The sequence below is a fragment of the Indicator indicator genome, chromosome 22 (genome assembly GCF_027791375.1).
Source record: "Indicator indicator isolate 239-I01 chromosome 22, UM_Iind_1.1, whole genome shotgun sequence".
Classification (NCBI taxonomy): domain Eukaryota; kingdom Metazoa; phylum Chordata; class Aves; order Piciformes; family Indicatoridae; genus Indicator; species Indicator indicator.
In genome coordinates this window covers 14,752,897-14,767,982 of record NC_072031.1, presented here as the reverse complement: position 1 = coordinate 14,767,982, position 15,086 = coordinate 14,752,897, and the positions used below count along the sequence as shown (strand labels likewise).

Here is a 15,086-nt window from a genome sequence, read left to right as displayed (position 1 = left end):
TCAAAGCCGAAGCTCCCTTAGAAGGGACATGCAGGGAGCAGAGTTAAAAGAAGCTGCCGAAGTAGGCTGGGGGAGAGTCTTTGCCAAGTAACATCTGTCCAAGACAGTTAAGTAACCAACAAACCCCACCCTTCCCTTCGCTTCTGTTTAACGAGCAGGAGGGAGCTCTCACCGAGCCCAGCGTCTCATTTCACTTTCTCAGCCAGGCCTTGCATAAGCCCAAGCACTTACCTGAGCTTTTCCTCCTCTTTCAAACCAGGCATGCAAGCCCAGCTGGCCTTTTGCTGACAGCTGTAGTGGCAATTTCCTACACAATCGCCGTGCTGTACGAGGGGTGAGTAGCTCTGCAGAGCTGGAGAGCTTCTAATTATTTCTAACAGGTTTAACTCCCCAGGTTTCAGGGAACTGCTGGAATAGAGATTTTTTTTTTTTTCAATTAATTCAGTTGGGAAGCAGGAAAACAGAGGATTGTTTTTCAATTGTTTTGATAATGGGCACATTCTTCTCTGAAACTATTTGCTGAGTTCTAGGAACATTGATGCTCTTGTTTATTTTTATCCAAAATGAGATCTTTTCTTTCTTTTGGGGGCCTGTTTCTGCCTTTACAAGAACAATAAGGAAGGCACTGAGAGGACTCATTGTGTGGTCTGAAGAGACCCTGCAGAAAAGCTTGCATTTTATAGTTCCTTGGATGGGCTTCTCTGATATTTTGCACCACAATAGCTCAGCAGCCCAAGACAGAGTGGCCCACAACAATTCCCATAAGCAGCAGTTGTACTTCATCAGTGAAAGGTCTTTTGTGTTTGCAAGGGAGGAAGAGATGCAAAGATGAGGCCAGTGCATGTGTGGTGTACTGAGCCTCATCCCACTCAAGGATGGTCCCAGGTGGGAGTAGCTTGGAGCTGCTGCATGGCCCAGAGAGAGTGAGCTGAGGATTACCATGGCACAGGAATAGTTGGGTTGTGCCAGGCCTTGAAGGGCAGAGTTTCTGGGCCCAAAGGAGAGCATGCACCAGTCTTAATAGTAATTATTCCTCCATTCTCTTCCCCATTCTTGTGTCTCTGCTCTCTCTCTCTCCCCAAATCCCCATTCTCCCAACCACAGGCCTTTCACAGAGGAAATATATCGACAGAAGCAGAAGGGAACAAAGAACAAGTAGCAAGAGGTATGTTTGCTGATGGGTGTCTCAGCAAGAGGAGATGCTTTGCCAGGCTCCCCAACCTGCCAGCACATTAGATGGGGACAGGAGCACCACCCACCCTCCCAGCTCATTCCTGCCCTGCCCAGCTGCTCCAGAGCCCTTCCTGCACTTTTCAAAGGATTTGAGGTTCAAACCTCCACAAAAACCCAGGTGGGAAGGTTTTACACCATGGTGGTCCTGTCTGCCTCTTGGCACCCAGCCAGCAGGCCCCATATTGGTTTGATTTCATACTTGAGAGTCAGCGTGAGGGAAAACTGCTGGGGAGCTTTGAGGCTCCAGGTTTAGTCTAAATCAGGCAGGAAAAACCAGATAATGGCCATGGCAAGTCCTCCAGAGAGCAGCAGGGATGGTGCAAGAGGGCGTGTGTGCCCCACCACCCTGCAGGGAAATCAGACACCCCTGCTCCAGGCCTGAGCTGGGAGCATGCTGCACATGGGCTGCACCAGCTCAACCCAGAAACTTGGGCTTGGGCGGGCCAAAGCTTAAGTTCCTGCCAAAGCTCCTTTCCCTGGGGTTCAGTGTCCCCCTGGAATACTCTGCCCACTGGCAGGTGGGGAGGTTTTTGGCATCCCTGTAGTCTCCCCCCAAGCAGAGATGCTGTGACACCACTGTGGTCCCTAGCAGGCTTTTGTCTCTGCCTTTCAGAAAGCAGTGTCTCGGATACCTCGGCACAACGTGCTTCTGTGGTCCCCACACTGTCCAGTTTGCCTGTTTTCCTACTGAGATGTGTCCCGCTAATTATCCCAGCAACCCTTAATGAGCCCACTGAGCACCCTGCAGTTCTGGAAGCCATCAGAGGAACAGCCTGAGCATGGCAGCACCTCCTCACTGCAGCCCACGGGAGCAGGAGGTCCCTGTCCCCAGGTCTCTGTCCCCATTGTTGGATCACTGCAGCTCCTGCCACAAAGGCAATGCTCTCCCAGGAGCCACATGGTGTGGGACCTCCTGACCACTCCTCCTACACATTGGAGATCTGCAGGGCAAAAAGCAACCCAGCTCCAGCCCTGGACTGGAGAACAAGCAGAGTAACAATGGAGGCACCAGGGGCCTTCTGTAAGCAAGCTCTGAGCATAAGCTCCAGCTCCATCTGATCCTGAAGATCATCTGAAGATGCTGTGCAAGAGCCTCGGGAAGCAGGCAATAAAGAATGTTTGGGAAGTTCTGGGACATTCAGAAAGGGCTGGAGAAGGAAGAGGTGAAATTGCTGTGAACCCAACAGTAAAACCTCTTTTCTGGGAGAGGCAAACCTCCCTGTCCACCACTGCCATTTTCCACCCATGCAGAGCCCTGTAGCATCTCTACACCATTTGAAAAGGCCCCAAGAAAGGTCATTGAAAAGCACTCAGATGTGAATGTATGACCTAAACCACTGTTCAAGGGGGATGGAGGAATGGTAGTTGTCTTGTGGGGAAACCCCAGCATAGAGAGGACCAAGGGGAAGAGTCAATCCCTATCCAGACTGTGCAGGTATCCCATCCCTGGTCCCCTCTGCACACACACAGCCCCTCCCTTTCCCCAGGGGCATGTGTGGGTCCTGCCCACCTTCCCCATGACCCAGTCAGTGCCTTCCAGCTATTTTCACTGCCTTGAAGGGGCAGTGGGTGGGAGGGAGGGAAAGTGCTGCCCCTGCCTTCTGCACCGGGCAGCAGACAGGTAGAGATTATCCCCTCTGCCCCTGCCACCAGCCGTGACAAGTCCTGTAGAGCCCAGTGCTGGATCCTGCCCTGAAAAGGAAGCTGCCAGGGGGTGATGCTCCAGACCTAGGCTTAGTGTTTACAGGTTCCCAGAACAGTTTGGGAAATAAGCTGTAAATGACCAAACAAAAACCACCATAAAGCCTCCAGTAGCGGCGCTGGAGAGAAGGGAACTGCACTGCTGCCAGCTCCTCTGCTGGTGTCAGGATGCAGTGCCACAGCTGAGCATCACATCGTCCCCTCTGCAGAGGGTCCTTTTTCTCAGCATCACCTCCACAGAACAGTTTGGTTTCCTTTTGCTTTTGCATGTTGTAATTCACCCTTTGGGCATCACTCAGCAGGAATTAAAAGTTGGTTTCTTTTCAGTCCAGCCTTCGTTTTCTTCTGCCGGGCTCTGGATGCTGCGTTTGTGTTTCACCCTTTCATAGCCTTCACACGAGGATGTGTTGTGCTCTTCTTTTATCACCATCCCAACGACCTTCCTTTTAAAAGACTTGGGCATAGTATTTTATTTTTAGCTATGTTTCCACATCCCCTTCATGGTTAATGTTTATAGACAGAGGCTAAAACAGCCCCGTACCCATAGCAACCAGCAAGGAGAGGAGACGTTGCATTATTCAGACAATTTATGTCAGAGTTGCCAGTCCCAGCTCAAAGTCTCTGATGTAAATAAATTCAGGTGTGTTGATAGGTGGAATCAGCATTTGCTGAAGAGACACGTGCCTGCTCAGGAAGGCTTGCTCTTCAGGAGAGTGCAGCAAGGGCTGGGGTCCTGCTGGCTCATTCCCAGCCTGAGGACCATATATGCCTTGCCCTGTCCCCACAGCCAGGCTCATGTCCCTCCCATGAGTGTCACCATAAACCTCAGGGATAGAGCTGCTTCACCTCCTGTGACCACAGCATCCCAAAAGCTGCACCAGCTTCATGGACTCCTTAACTCTCGATCCACCATTTCAAATCCTTCTTGATCCCTTGCTCCACCATTTCAAACCCAACCTTTCCCAGATCCCAGCCTGGATCAGCTTCCTCAGATGAGTGTCACCATAAAGCCCAGTGACAGAGCTGCTTCCCCTCCTGTGCCCACAGCAGCCCAAAAGCACAGGAGTTTGGTGCTGCACTAGCTTCATGGACTGCTCCCAGCTCCATCCACCATTTCAAATCCTTCTTGATCCCTTGCTCCACCATTTCAAACCCAACCTCTCCCAGATCCCAGCCTGGATCAGCTTCCTCAGATGAGTGTCACCATAAAGCCCAGTGACAGAGCTGCTTCCCCTCCTGTGCCCACAGCAGCCCAAAAGCACAGGAGTTTGGTGCTGCACTAGCTTCATGGACTGCTCCCAGCTCCATCCATCATTTCAAACCCTTCTTGATCCCTTGCTCCACCCAACCTTTCCCACTGCCCAGCCACTCCGTGTCAGCTTTATATTGCACAAGGGTTTTGCTGGAGTGGAGCCAGATACATCCTTGTTCTTGGTAGCTCTTCCTGCAGCAGCCAGTGCAGATTAACGTGTCTCTGCGTTCGCAGAACTGGTTCTGGCTGCTCTTAAGCTGGAGTTTGACGTTTCAGAGGCATCTGCTGTTCCCTGAAGTAAAACCAAGAGCTGGGAGGTGATGTTTTGCAGGATCCAAGCCTATCTTTCTCCTTTGAGTGGAGGGCTCGGCCCTTACTTGTTGCCATTCCTGGTACTGTGGGGAGGAAAGCACAGAGAGAGCTTTACTCATATTGTTTTCTAGTATTTAACAACAAGAGATTAAGGGACTCTTCCTCCCTGGTTTTAAAGAAAAAAAAACATAGATTCTTCTCCAATTACATAATATTTCCAAGAATTTGAGATTACAGAGGGTGGGGATGAAACCTTCAGCATGAACATGAAGTGCTGGTGGTGTCAGAGCTATTTTCCCCCTTCCCATCTCCAGGGCCACTGCCTGGCTGTGGCTGGGCCATATCCTGCACTGGACCCTACAGCATCGAGGTCACATTGAGGAACTCCTGCTGCTTCCAAAGGAGAGACCTTCACCGTGGACCCCCAGAACCAGCCAGCTACAGCTCCAACACCATGCTCTTGAGGAGGTGTCGAGCACCAAGGGGGGTCCCTGTGTCCCTCTGGCTTTCTGGGATGCATTGAGCACCAAGCAGGATTCCTGGAAACGTGGTCATGCCTCTCTTTTCAGAGTTCCATGGCTTCAGAATCCAGTGTGGGGCTTGTTGGGCCCATCTGAGGTTGGCAGGGGCGTTTGTTTGCAGCCTTGGGAGCTGCCTCATGTGAGGCTGTGTGCAGATGCTGCAGGTCACACCTCCCTTGATGTTTGGGAGCATTTCTCCAGAACAAACACCAGGAAGGGAGAAACTGGTTAAATCTCAACCCTGCCTGGCAGGGCTGACCAGGTCACCAAGCCCATCACACCACACTGCCTCAGTCACCCTGTCCCAGCTGTGCAGCTCCCAGCTGTGCCCACCCTCATGCTCCACCTGTTTTTTTTTCTGCTCAGCCACAGCTCCCCAGCACTTTCTTCCCCCCTCCCTGAAACAGCATGATGAGAGAAAATGGCCTCGAGTTGTACCAGGGGAGGTTTAGATTGGGGATTAGAAAAAACTTCTTCACTGAAAGGGTTCTCAAACACTAGACCAGGCTCCCCGGGGGGGGTGGTTGAATCCCCATACCTGGAGGTGTTTAGAAGAGGCAGAGATGTGCTGAGGGCCATGGTTTAGCACCAGACTTGGTAGAGTCAGAGAATGGTTGGACTCGAGGATCTTACAGGGCTTTGCCAGCCAAACAACTCTATGATGCTGTGAGACATTTATTTGGGGGGGGGAAGATCACCCATACAAACCCAAACCACCCCAGCAAGGAGCAGGTGTTGCAGATCCAGCACGGGCTGCTTCATCCAGGGACAGTCTGGGACACGGAGGAGGGTGCATACTGCAGTCCCCTCCCTGAAGGCAATGGGATGCTGTGGACATCCAGAACTGAGGACACATCCCAAAGGCCTTACCCTGCTTTGTGACCATCCATAACCCTGCACCCATGTTTGCTGCACTGCCTTCACCCCAGGGAGGGACAGCCCCCAGCCCTTACGTGGCAAACAAACCAGGAGCAGGGCATAAACACATGGCGCAATCCGGGCTGCTCGTGTCACCTCGGCAGGGCCATGGAGAAATCACCATTCCCCCTGGGCTCTGGCCAGGCCCAGCGTGCTGAGGCTGCACTTCTGCTCGTTGGGGAAATGGGGGCTCAGGGCTCTGGTGGATAAGCAGCTCAACATGAGCTCAGTGTGCACCTGCAGCCCAGAGAGCTGACCAGAGCCTGGGCTGCATCAAGAGAGGCATGGTCAGCAGGGCAAGGGAGGTGATTCTTCCCCTCTGCTCCACTCTGCTCCACTCTGGTGAGACACCACCTGGAGTACTGTGTCCAGTGCTGGAGCCTCTATCACAAAAAGGATCTGGAATGTGTCCACAAGGACGAGCAGAGGGCTGGAGCTCCTCTGCTATGAGGACAGAATGAGAGAGTTGGGGCTGTTCAGTCTGGAGGGGAGAAGGCTCTGAGGAGACCTTATTGTAGCCTTCCAGTATCTGAAGGGGGCTACAAGAAAGCTGGGGAGGGACTTTCTAGGGTGTCAGGAAGTGATAGGACTGGGGGGGAATGGAGCAAAACTAGAAATGGATAGATTCAGATTGGGTGTTAGAAAGAAATTCTTCATCATGAGGGTGGTGAGACACGGGAACAGGTTCCCCATTAGGGTGTCCCTGCCCATGGCAGGGGGGATGGAACTGGATGACCCTTGGGGTCCCTTCCAACCCTGACAATTCTGTGATTCTGTGGTGCCTCCTGCACCCATCCCAGTGCTGGGGCTGAAGCTCCACGCAGGCAGTGGGTGGGCAGGGAAGATGGATTTGTCTGCCATCCATTGACCAGAACCACCCTGCCTCAGCAGAGCCGGGCTTGAGCCATATGGGCACCACTGGCAAGCTCCTGCTTTGGGATCTGCAGATGAATGCAGGCAGCACCCATTCCATGGGTTCCCAGGGGATGCAGCAAAATGTGGCCCAGTGCCAGGAGGGCAGCAGCACCCCATGCCCTTCACATCACCCCTGCCAGGGACAGCACAGTGGCACCCTCCAACCCAACCTGGCCCATCTCCACCCTCCACCTCGTGGGCCCTTACGCACGGAGCCCCTGCCATGTGCCAGGATGCATTCTGAGGCTGTTTGCTTTAACTTGCAGAGCAGAGCTGCCTCAGGACAGCGTGGGGAGCTGGCCACGCTCTGCTGCGTCCTCCTTGGATCTTATTTCCAAAAAAATCTTAGGAATGTGCTGCTTTTTCCGTGCTGCCTGCTCTTCAGAGGGGAACTGTTTATGGAGCACAGCTCCTTTCCAAACTGGGGTTGCAGGAGGGAGGCAAAGCAGTCAGAGCCCCCCAGCAAGATGTTGGCAGTTCTCTGCCTGCAGCTCTGCTTTGATGCTGCACCGGCACTGAGCATCTGTAGGAGCCTCAAGACTCCTTGGTTTGGGCATCGGCACCCAGCAAGGCTCAGCTCTTGTCCAGCTCACAGCCAAACACCTCCAGTCACAGCCTCAAACCCTTCAGACTCCACAGCCAAAGCAGCAGGGTCAGGTATGGGACCTAGACATGAAACACCTCCAGGCTCTGAGCACTCAGCACCAGCTGAGCATCCTTCTTCCAGCTCCAGCCTGCTGCTGCCTGGCTCCCTGCCTCCTCCTGGGCTTTTTCTTCTTGTCCTATAACCCTGGCAGCCACTGTTATTTCCATGGGAACCCTCCTGAAACCTGCAGCAACATGTCCACCGGGGTCACCAAGCCTCCCTTTCCCCCCATGCCCTATATTCCAAGCTCAGCCGTTGCCCATCTCAGGTTACAGGTGACATTTCCCTCTAATCCCAGGGAAGCTGCTGCTCTTTGGAACAGAGCAGAAGGTGCTGGAGTTTGGGGACATGCAAACACCTTTGTCCATGACAGATGCTGGCAGGATGCTGCTGGCTCTGAGTGAACCACAGGTGAGAGAATGGCATAAGATGGCAGGGACTGGGAGCAGGGTGTTCCCAGGGTTCGAACTCCAATTTGGCTTTGTAGGGAGCTCCTGACCCAATTGTGCCCCATGGTGATGGGCTGTGTGTCCAGCTCTGGAGTCCTCAGCACAGGAGAGACAGGGACCTGTGGGAGTGGGGACAGAGCATGCCACAGTAACGATGGGAGGGCTGGGAGCCCTCTGCTGTGAGTCCAGGCTGAGAGAGTTGGGGTTGTTCAGCCTGGAGAAGAGCAAGCTCCAGGGAGACCTTCTTATGGCCTGTGTACTTAAAGGGACTGATAAGAAAGATGAGGAGAGACTTTTCAGCAGAGCCTGTTGTGAGAAGACGAGGGGTGATGGTTTAAACTGAAAGAGGGAGATTCAGATTAGAGAGAAGGAAGAGATTTTGCACACTGAGGGTGCTGAGACCCTGTCCCAGGCTGCCCAGAGAGGTGGTAGATGTCCCATCCCAGGAATCATTCCAGGTCAGGCTGTTTGGTGCTGTGAGCAAGCTGCTCAGATGTCCCTGCTGACTGCAAGGGGGTTGGACTGGATGAATTGTGGTTGTCCCTTCCAGTCCAAACCAGGCTGTGATTCTGTGATGGATTAATGTCACTTCAGCACGCTGCTTGGAGACGTTTCCATGCTGGGAGAGTGGGGAACCATCCCCAGTGTGGCTGGCAAGCAAAACCAAGCCCCTGCGGAGTGGTGCCACCAAACCCCATCTCTCACCATGTCCTTGGCTGGCTGAGGGCAGCCAGCTCCTGCCGTGGGTGTGGGTGGGTTTGTCACAGCAAACACAGCCCCAAAGGTGAGAGAAGGAGAATGGGCACAGAGAGTGTGGAGGCCACAGCATGGCACGATCCTGCTCCTGGGCACAGGAATGGCATCTCCAATGGAGCTCTCATCATTCCTTGTCTGGATGACTCAAGGAACTGGGGATTTGAGACACGTCTCAGGCTTTCAGATTCTCTGTTAATCAAATCCCAAATGCTAAAAGGAGTCAAGAGACATGAAAAGTGTTGCTAAAGAAGTAAGGGGTGGGGGAAGGAAACAAATAAACCCACCCTTCCCCGGTCCCCAGTGACAGCAGCCCACTTCTGCAGCCTATCTCATCTGGGAAAAATTATATGTTGTGAATTCCATTCTGCTTTTGAAAAGCCTTAAAGGAGATTTAATAAAATGAGACAAACTAATAATATAGGGAATGAATAGCAACCTTGCATGCTGCATCTTGATTTAATCAGATGCTTTTCCCCAGGGCAAAAAGCAAGAGCTATAGCTAAACCTCCCTTCCTTAGCCAGCTGCTCCCCTCTTCCTCCAACCCCTCACTCCTTCTCCCATCCCAGGAGAGCAGGCAGGACAGGATTTGGGGTCTCATAAGCCTCTGATGCTCACCAGCAGTGTGGGGAAGCATGCAGCCCATGCTGGTTATTTGTGAGGAGGGTGATGAGCAGCACACTGGGGTGCAGTACACCAGACAGGGAGAGAGTCCATATCTGAAGCACAGGTCCCTGTCCTGGGGCAGGAAAGTGGGAACTGGGGAGCCAGGAAAGCTGGGCTGGGGAATGAGTTTGGCTCTGTGTGCAAAGCCCCTGTCCAGAGCCAGGGAACGCCATGTGCTGCTGCACAGGGCACAAGCCCTTGGACATGAAGCATCTTAACAGCCACAATAATGAGCTCATGTTGGATGTGCTCTTCTCCAGGGCCCAGGAAAGGCTGGGGGGGGGGGGGAGGGGTGGTGTCTGTGTGTGCCAAGATAGGAAACTCACAGAATGGCTCTTCCAGTTGTGGCGTTTTCACCACTTGGACCCAGAGGACCCAGCTGGGAGCTGCGACCTGGCTCAGCCCTGGAGTGGCCATAGCTCCGCAGCAGGCTCTGAATTCAAAGTCATGTTCTGATGTAATTTCCAAGTATCTTCCTGATCGCCTGCCCCTGGCTCAGGCAGCCTGATGCATGCTCCTGCCCCTGGGTACATTTTGCTTCCTACATTTTGCAGAGGCTGGTGCTGCTGCTCCAAGTTCTATTTTGCTGCCTGCACAGTTCGTCCAAGCTGGGCCCTGGGGAGCCTGGTGTTCTGTCATCAGGATGTTTGTCTGGCTTTTGTGGAATTTCCTTTCCTCAGCCACTTGCTCATGGCTGCTGGGCAGGTTCTGTTCACAGCACAGAGCTGGTAAGCCCAGGAGGGTGCAGTGAGGAGAAAAATAACAAGAAGCCAGGGATTGATCTGTGCTGAAGATGTTCGATTCCATTAAAGGTGTCTGCAGCGTCTGGGGTTTGTGCTCAAGCAGCTGCATGAGTGAGCAAAAAGCCTGAATCCTCCCCAAAACAGGGTGAGTAGCAAAACACCCCACAGATGGCAGGGTCAAACTCTGTGCTAGCTGTACTGCAGCCGTGGGGGAAATGGTATTTTACCTGCCCCCGCCTAGGACTTGGGCTATTTGCAGGCAGGTCAGAGAGAGGTGGTGATTTTGAACAGTCACAACCGTGGGAAGATTTTGCCTCGCAGCGAGGTGGATCTTTTATCATCAGTCACCAGCAGCCAGCTCCCAGCAAATGTGCTCTGCTTTCACCATGAGATGAATTTCTAGACAGTCTTGGGGGACTCAGCCTAATGCTTCATAATACTCCTCTCCTCAGGCTCTGCGTGACTCTGCGAGGAGCTGGGCACTGGAATAGCAGCTGGCAGCACCCACATCCTCTCCCTAGGAGCTCCTGCAGCCATCAGCTCTCCTCCACCCACACGGGATCCCTGTCCTTGTTCCCAGAGTCCTGGCAGGATGGCTCCTGTTGCACTCTGCACCCCTGAGCCGAGCCCATGGGGTTTGGTGGCACATCTGCTTAGTGCTGTGCTCTGCCTCTGCTGTGCCCAAAGAGCCTTTTAAAGGAAGCAAATGGATTTTCCATTGCTGAAGACTGTTAACCCAAGAGGAAGCTTTGAGCAGGCTATTTTTACCTGTTCTTAGCACTATTAATACTTTTACCGTTAACAACAAACACCAATCAAGATATTTGATGTGTCTGTCCCCCAGACAATGACACTTCCTACTGCCCCCATTGTTTCCCAACAGCTACCTCAATAAAGTGATCTTTCTGTTATTTTGAGGTGATACATTTGTGCTTTGTAATCAGCTATTAAACTTCTTTGCTGTCTCACACACAGATCGATAAAGCATGTGAAACTGCCCCACTTTCTCTGCCCACAGCATCCTTGTGCCTCTGCTGCTGGGCTTAAATGAAGGATGAGACCACACTCGGGGGAGATGAAAAGCTCAGCAGCATCCATTTCCTGAGCAGTGCTGATGAAAGGCACCGTGCTCCACAAATGTTTGTGTTCCTGCTGTCCCTGAGGTCCCTCTTGGTGTTGGAGGTGAGCCTTCTCCTAGCCTGAACCTTATTTAAGCATTACTTTTTGCTTTTATTTTTCCTAATTGGTCTTCTCAAGGTCTTTTTTTGATTCAAACTTTGTCATAAAAGAGAAGTTTGGCTTTCCTTGGGACATGTCTCTCCATCACTGATGGCCTAGAGACCCCTCAGCACAGCAGCTCTCCCATAAGCCCCAGGACCATGGCCCGGGTGCAGCCCTGCTGTGTCTGGGGCTGGGGGAGCTGCCTAGGTCACCTCCAGGGATATTCAGCAACTCAGCCACCAACAAGCCCAGAACTCTGGTACGAAGCAGCACCACACCCCCTGCCCATCGCAGGAGCTGCTGCCTGCTCTGCACTTGCATTCCTTCATCATCCTCCTCCTTCGGGCAGCCTCCCACGGCCCCATAGGGGCTGCAGGACCCCGTCCCTGCCTGTCCCCAGTCCAAGCTTGTCCAGCGCTGCCCGGGGTTGCACCGCAGGTCCCGGCCCGGCCCTGCCCGCGCTGCCCACTAGCGGGAGGAGTCGGTGCTGCAGCGGCACCGCGCTCTGTACCCGGGGTCTGGGTCCCCCCCGGAACTCCCTGCCCTAGTACCCCGCGCCCCGGGTCTGGGGATCCCCTTTCGCTACCCCTCGCTCTGGGCCCAGGGCCCCCCGGGACCTTCCGTCTTGGGTCTCTACTCCCGGGGCAGCGATGCTGGTAAAAGGTTGCCGGGAGCCCCGAACCTGGCTGCAGGGCACCGAAGCCATCACCGGGCTGCGAACGGGACGGGGAGCCCGCGGCGGGCTGCGAAAGGGGCACATACAAAGCACCGGGGTCTCGGGCTAAGCTAGGGGGCCGGGTTGGAAACGGGATAGGGAGCCCGGCCCCGGCTGCGAACGGGACCAGGCAGCGCAGCACCGGGAGTACAAACCAGGTGGCGAACGGGAGTGGGAGCCCGGACCGGGCTGCGAACCGGACTAGGCTGCCAAGCGTAGGGAATGAGAACTGGGTTGTGAACGGGACCGAGCTGGGCAGCACCGGGAGTGCAAACTGGGCGGTGAACGAGACTGGGAGCCCGGACCGGGCTGCGACTTGGACTAGGCTGCCAAGCCCCGAGAGTGCGAACCGAGCTGCAAAGGGGACGGGACTGTGCAGTAGCAGGAGTACAAACCGGGCTGCGAACGAAACTGAGAGCCCGTACCGAGTCCTGTGAACAGGACTAATCTGCCAAGCACCGGGAGTGCGAATGAGGCTGCGAACGGGACAGGGCTGTGCAGCACCGGGAGTGAGAACGGGGCTGGGCTGCGCAGCATCGGGAGCACAAACCGGGCTGCCGACGGTACTAGCGTGCCGAGCGCCAGCAGTGCAAACCGGGCTGCGAAAGGAGCGGGAGCCCAGCCCGGGCTGCGAACGGAGCTGTGCTGTGCAGCACCCAGACCCCGTCCGGGGCGGTGACTGGGAGCGGGCACTGACTCAGCCCCGGGGCCGTGACGCGCCGAGGGGCGGTCGCTGCCGCCTCCATATAACGCGGCGGCGGCCGTGCAGAGCTCACACCGGCCTTTCCTGCGAGGGTAGAGGGGCTGAGAGCCGGGCTGACACTGCCTTCCTCAAACTAATCCTCGTTCTCCTTCCTCTGGGCACGAGCTGCCCCTTCGCCGGCTTCAATGAAACTGGCAGCGATGATCAAGAAGATGTGTCCCAGCGAGGCCGAGCTGAGCATCCCCGCCAAGAACTGCTACCGCATGGTCATCCTGGGCTCCTCCAAGGTGGGCAAGACGGCCATCGTCTCACGCTTCCTCACCGGCCGCTTCGAGGAGCAGTACACACCGACCATCGAGGACTTCCACCGCAAGTTCTACAGCATCCGTGGGGAGGTCTACCAGCTCGACATCCTGGACACGTCGGGCAACCACCCCTTCCCAGCTATGCGCCGGCTCTCCATCCTCACAGGTACTTGGTTCTTGAGTGCCAGGAGGGAGGAAGCGGGGTGGGGTGGGTGTCTTGTGACAGTTTTCAGGTGTTCTCACCCAGTCTGGGGATGTTCTCCAGTCCCAGGAGGAGGGAGGTGGGATTTGGTATGTGCACGGAGTGGGCAACTTTGCTCTCAGCACTGGGTGGGCAGAAGGATGTAGGACTCAGGTGCTGTGCCCTCCCTAAGTCTCTACATGGCTTAGTCAGTGGGTCTTGGTGTGCTGCTGTCCCTGCAGCCATCTCATGATTCCTCTTTGTCCCCAGGAGATGTCTTCATCCTCGTTTTCAGTCTGGACAATCGAGACTCCTTTGAGGAGGTGCAGCGCCTGAAGCAGCAAATCCTGGAGACCAAGTCATGCCTGAAGAACAAAACCAAGGAGAACATAGAGGTGCCCCTGGTCATCTGTGGCAACAAGGGGGACCGGGACTTTTACCGGGAGGTAGAACCCCGGGAGATCGAGCAGCTGGTGGGAGGGGACCCCAAAAAATGTGCCTACTTTGAGATCTCAGCCAAGAAGAACAGCAGCTTGGACCAGATGTTCCAGGCCCTCTTCGCCATGGCCAAGCTGCCCAGCGAGATGAGCCCTGACCTGCACCGCAAGGTCTCGGTCCAGTACTGCGACATCCTGCACAAGAAGGCACTGAAGGGCAAAAAGCTGCTGAAAGAAGGGGGCCGGGGCAGCAGCGAGGAGGCGTACGGCATCGTGGCCCCCTTTGCCCGGCGACCCAGTGTCCACAGCGACCTCATGTACATCCGGGAGAAAGCCATCGGCGGGGGGCACAGCAAGGAGAAGGACCGCTGCGTGATCAGCTAGGAGCCATCCGCTCACCAGGAAGGAAGGAAGGAAGGAAAGAAAGAAAGAAAGAAGGGAGGGGGAAAGATGCTCATTTCTGAATTGACTTTGGGCAGGCAAGAAGGGTGGGCAGGTGCCCACCCAGGCAGAAAGGGAGGGTCACCTCTTCCCCAGCCTCCCTCCTCCCAAGGGATTGCTTTCATCACCTCCTTCCCCCAGGGTGGAATGTTGGGAGCAAGAAGGAGGCTTTGGAGGGCAGGAAGGGGGTGCCACTGGGACCAGCCTCCTCTGGGCAGAGAGACAGGGAAAGAGTGAGCTACTGGGCAGGTTGGTGGCAGGATGAGTGTGGAGGGCATGGACCTTGGTGGTTCTTCCCCTCCCAAACCACCATCCAGCCTTGGGCACTGCCTTCAGGAGGGAGGGCAGAGTCCTGCTAGCACCTGCTTGGGGCTTTGGGTTTGGTTTTTCCGTCATTTTGGTTGTGTTTTTTTTCACTTGAGAAGCTGTACACGGACTCTGGCGCTGTGTCCTGTGTTTGTCTGTGTCTGCAAAGCACGTGCAGAAGACACTCCTGAGCTGTTGCAAAGACGTTGCTGAGTTACAGCCCTGATGGACCAAAAAAAGAAAAACCTTAACTCTTGTTTACATTTGTCTTGTCTGATTTGCAAGATTTGGGGGAGGGTGGGGGGGGGAGAGTGGGAAGGGTTTTTTTAAATAAGACAATAATAGGCACTTTATGTAGGTATTTGTTTGTCACTGACATGAACAAAACAAAAATCTTCAAGTGTTTCTACAGTGGGTGAAACTTTGATGTTTTATTTTTTCTACAAATTAATAAAAATCTTTTTAAACCAAGACCTGTGGGTTGGCCTTTGCTTCCTCAGCAAAACCAAATACTCTCAAACCCAGACCTGAGCCCAGCTCCCCAGTCCTACGAGTGGCCTCTTGACTGGATCCCTTTATTACCCCATTCTCCCCGACTCCCAGTGCAAAGGTTTCCGACTCTGCAAGCAGCCAGTTTCTTGCCACACGGGGCAACGAGGGACCCCAA

General features: G+C 54.4%; 2 protein-coding genes across 2 annotated transcripts in view; both read left to right on the top strand.

Annotated features, from left to right (window-relative positions):
• PEMT (phosphatidylethanolamine N-methyltransferase) overlaps positions 1 to 1,159 on the top strand; it is a 44,091-nt gene extending 42,932 nt beyond the window's left edge. The window contains exons 5-6 of the mRNA XM_054391224.1: positions 260 to 334; positions 1,105 to 1,159. Coding sequence (XP_054247199.1) covers positions 260 to 334; positions 1,105 to 1,159 — 130 coding nt within the window. The remainder of the gene's footprint in view (positions 1 to 259; positions 335 to 1,104) is intronic.
• An 11,775-nt stretch (positions 1,160 to 12,934) lies between these two features.
• On the top strand, positions 12,935 to 14,056 carry RASD1 (ras related dexamethasone induced 1). Its single transcript, XM_054391229.1, has 2 exons — positions 12,935 to 13,220; positions 13,506 to 14,056. The coding sequence occupies exons 1-2, from the start codon at positions 12,935 to 12,937 to the stop codon at positions 14,054 to 14,056; spliced, it is 837 nt and encodes a 278-aa protein (XP_054247204.1).
• Positions 14,057 to 15,086: the final 1,030 nt, after the last annotated feature.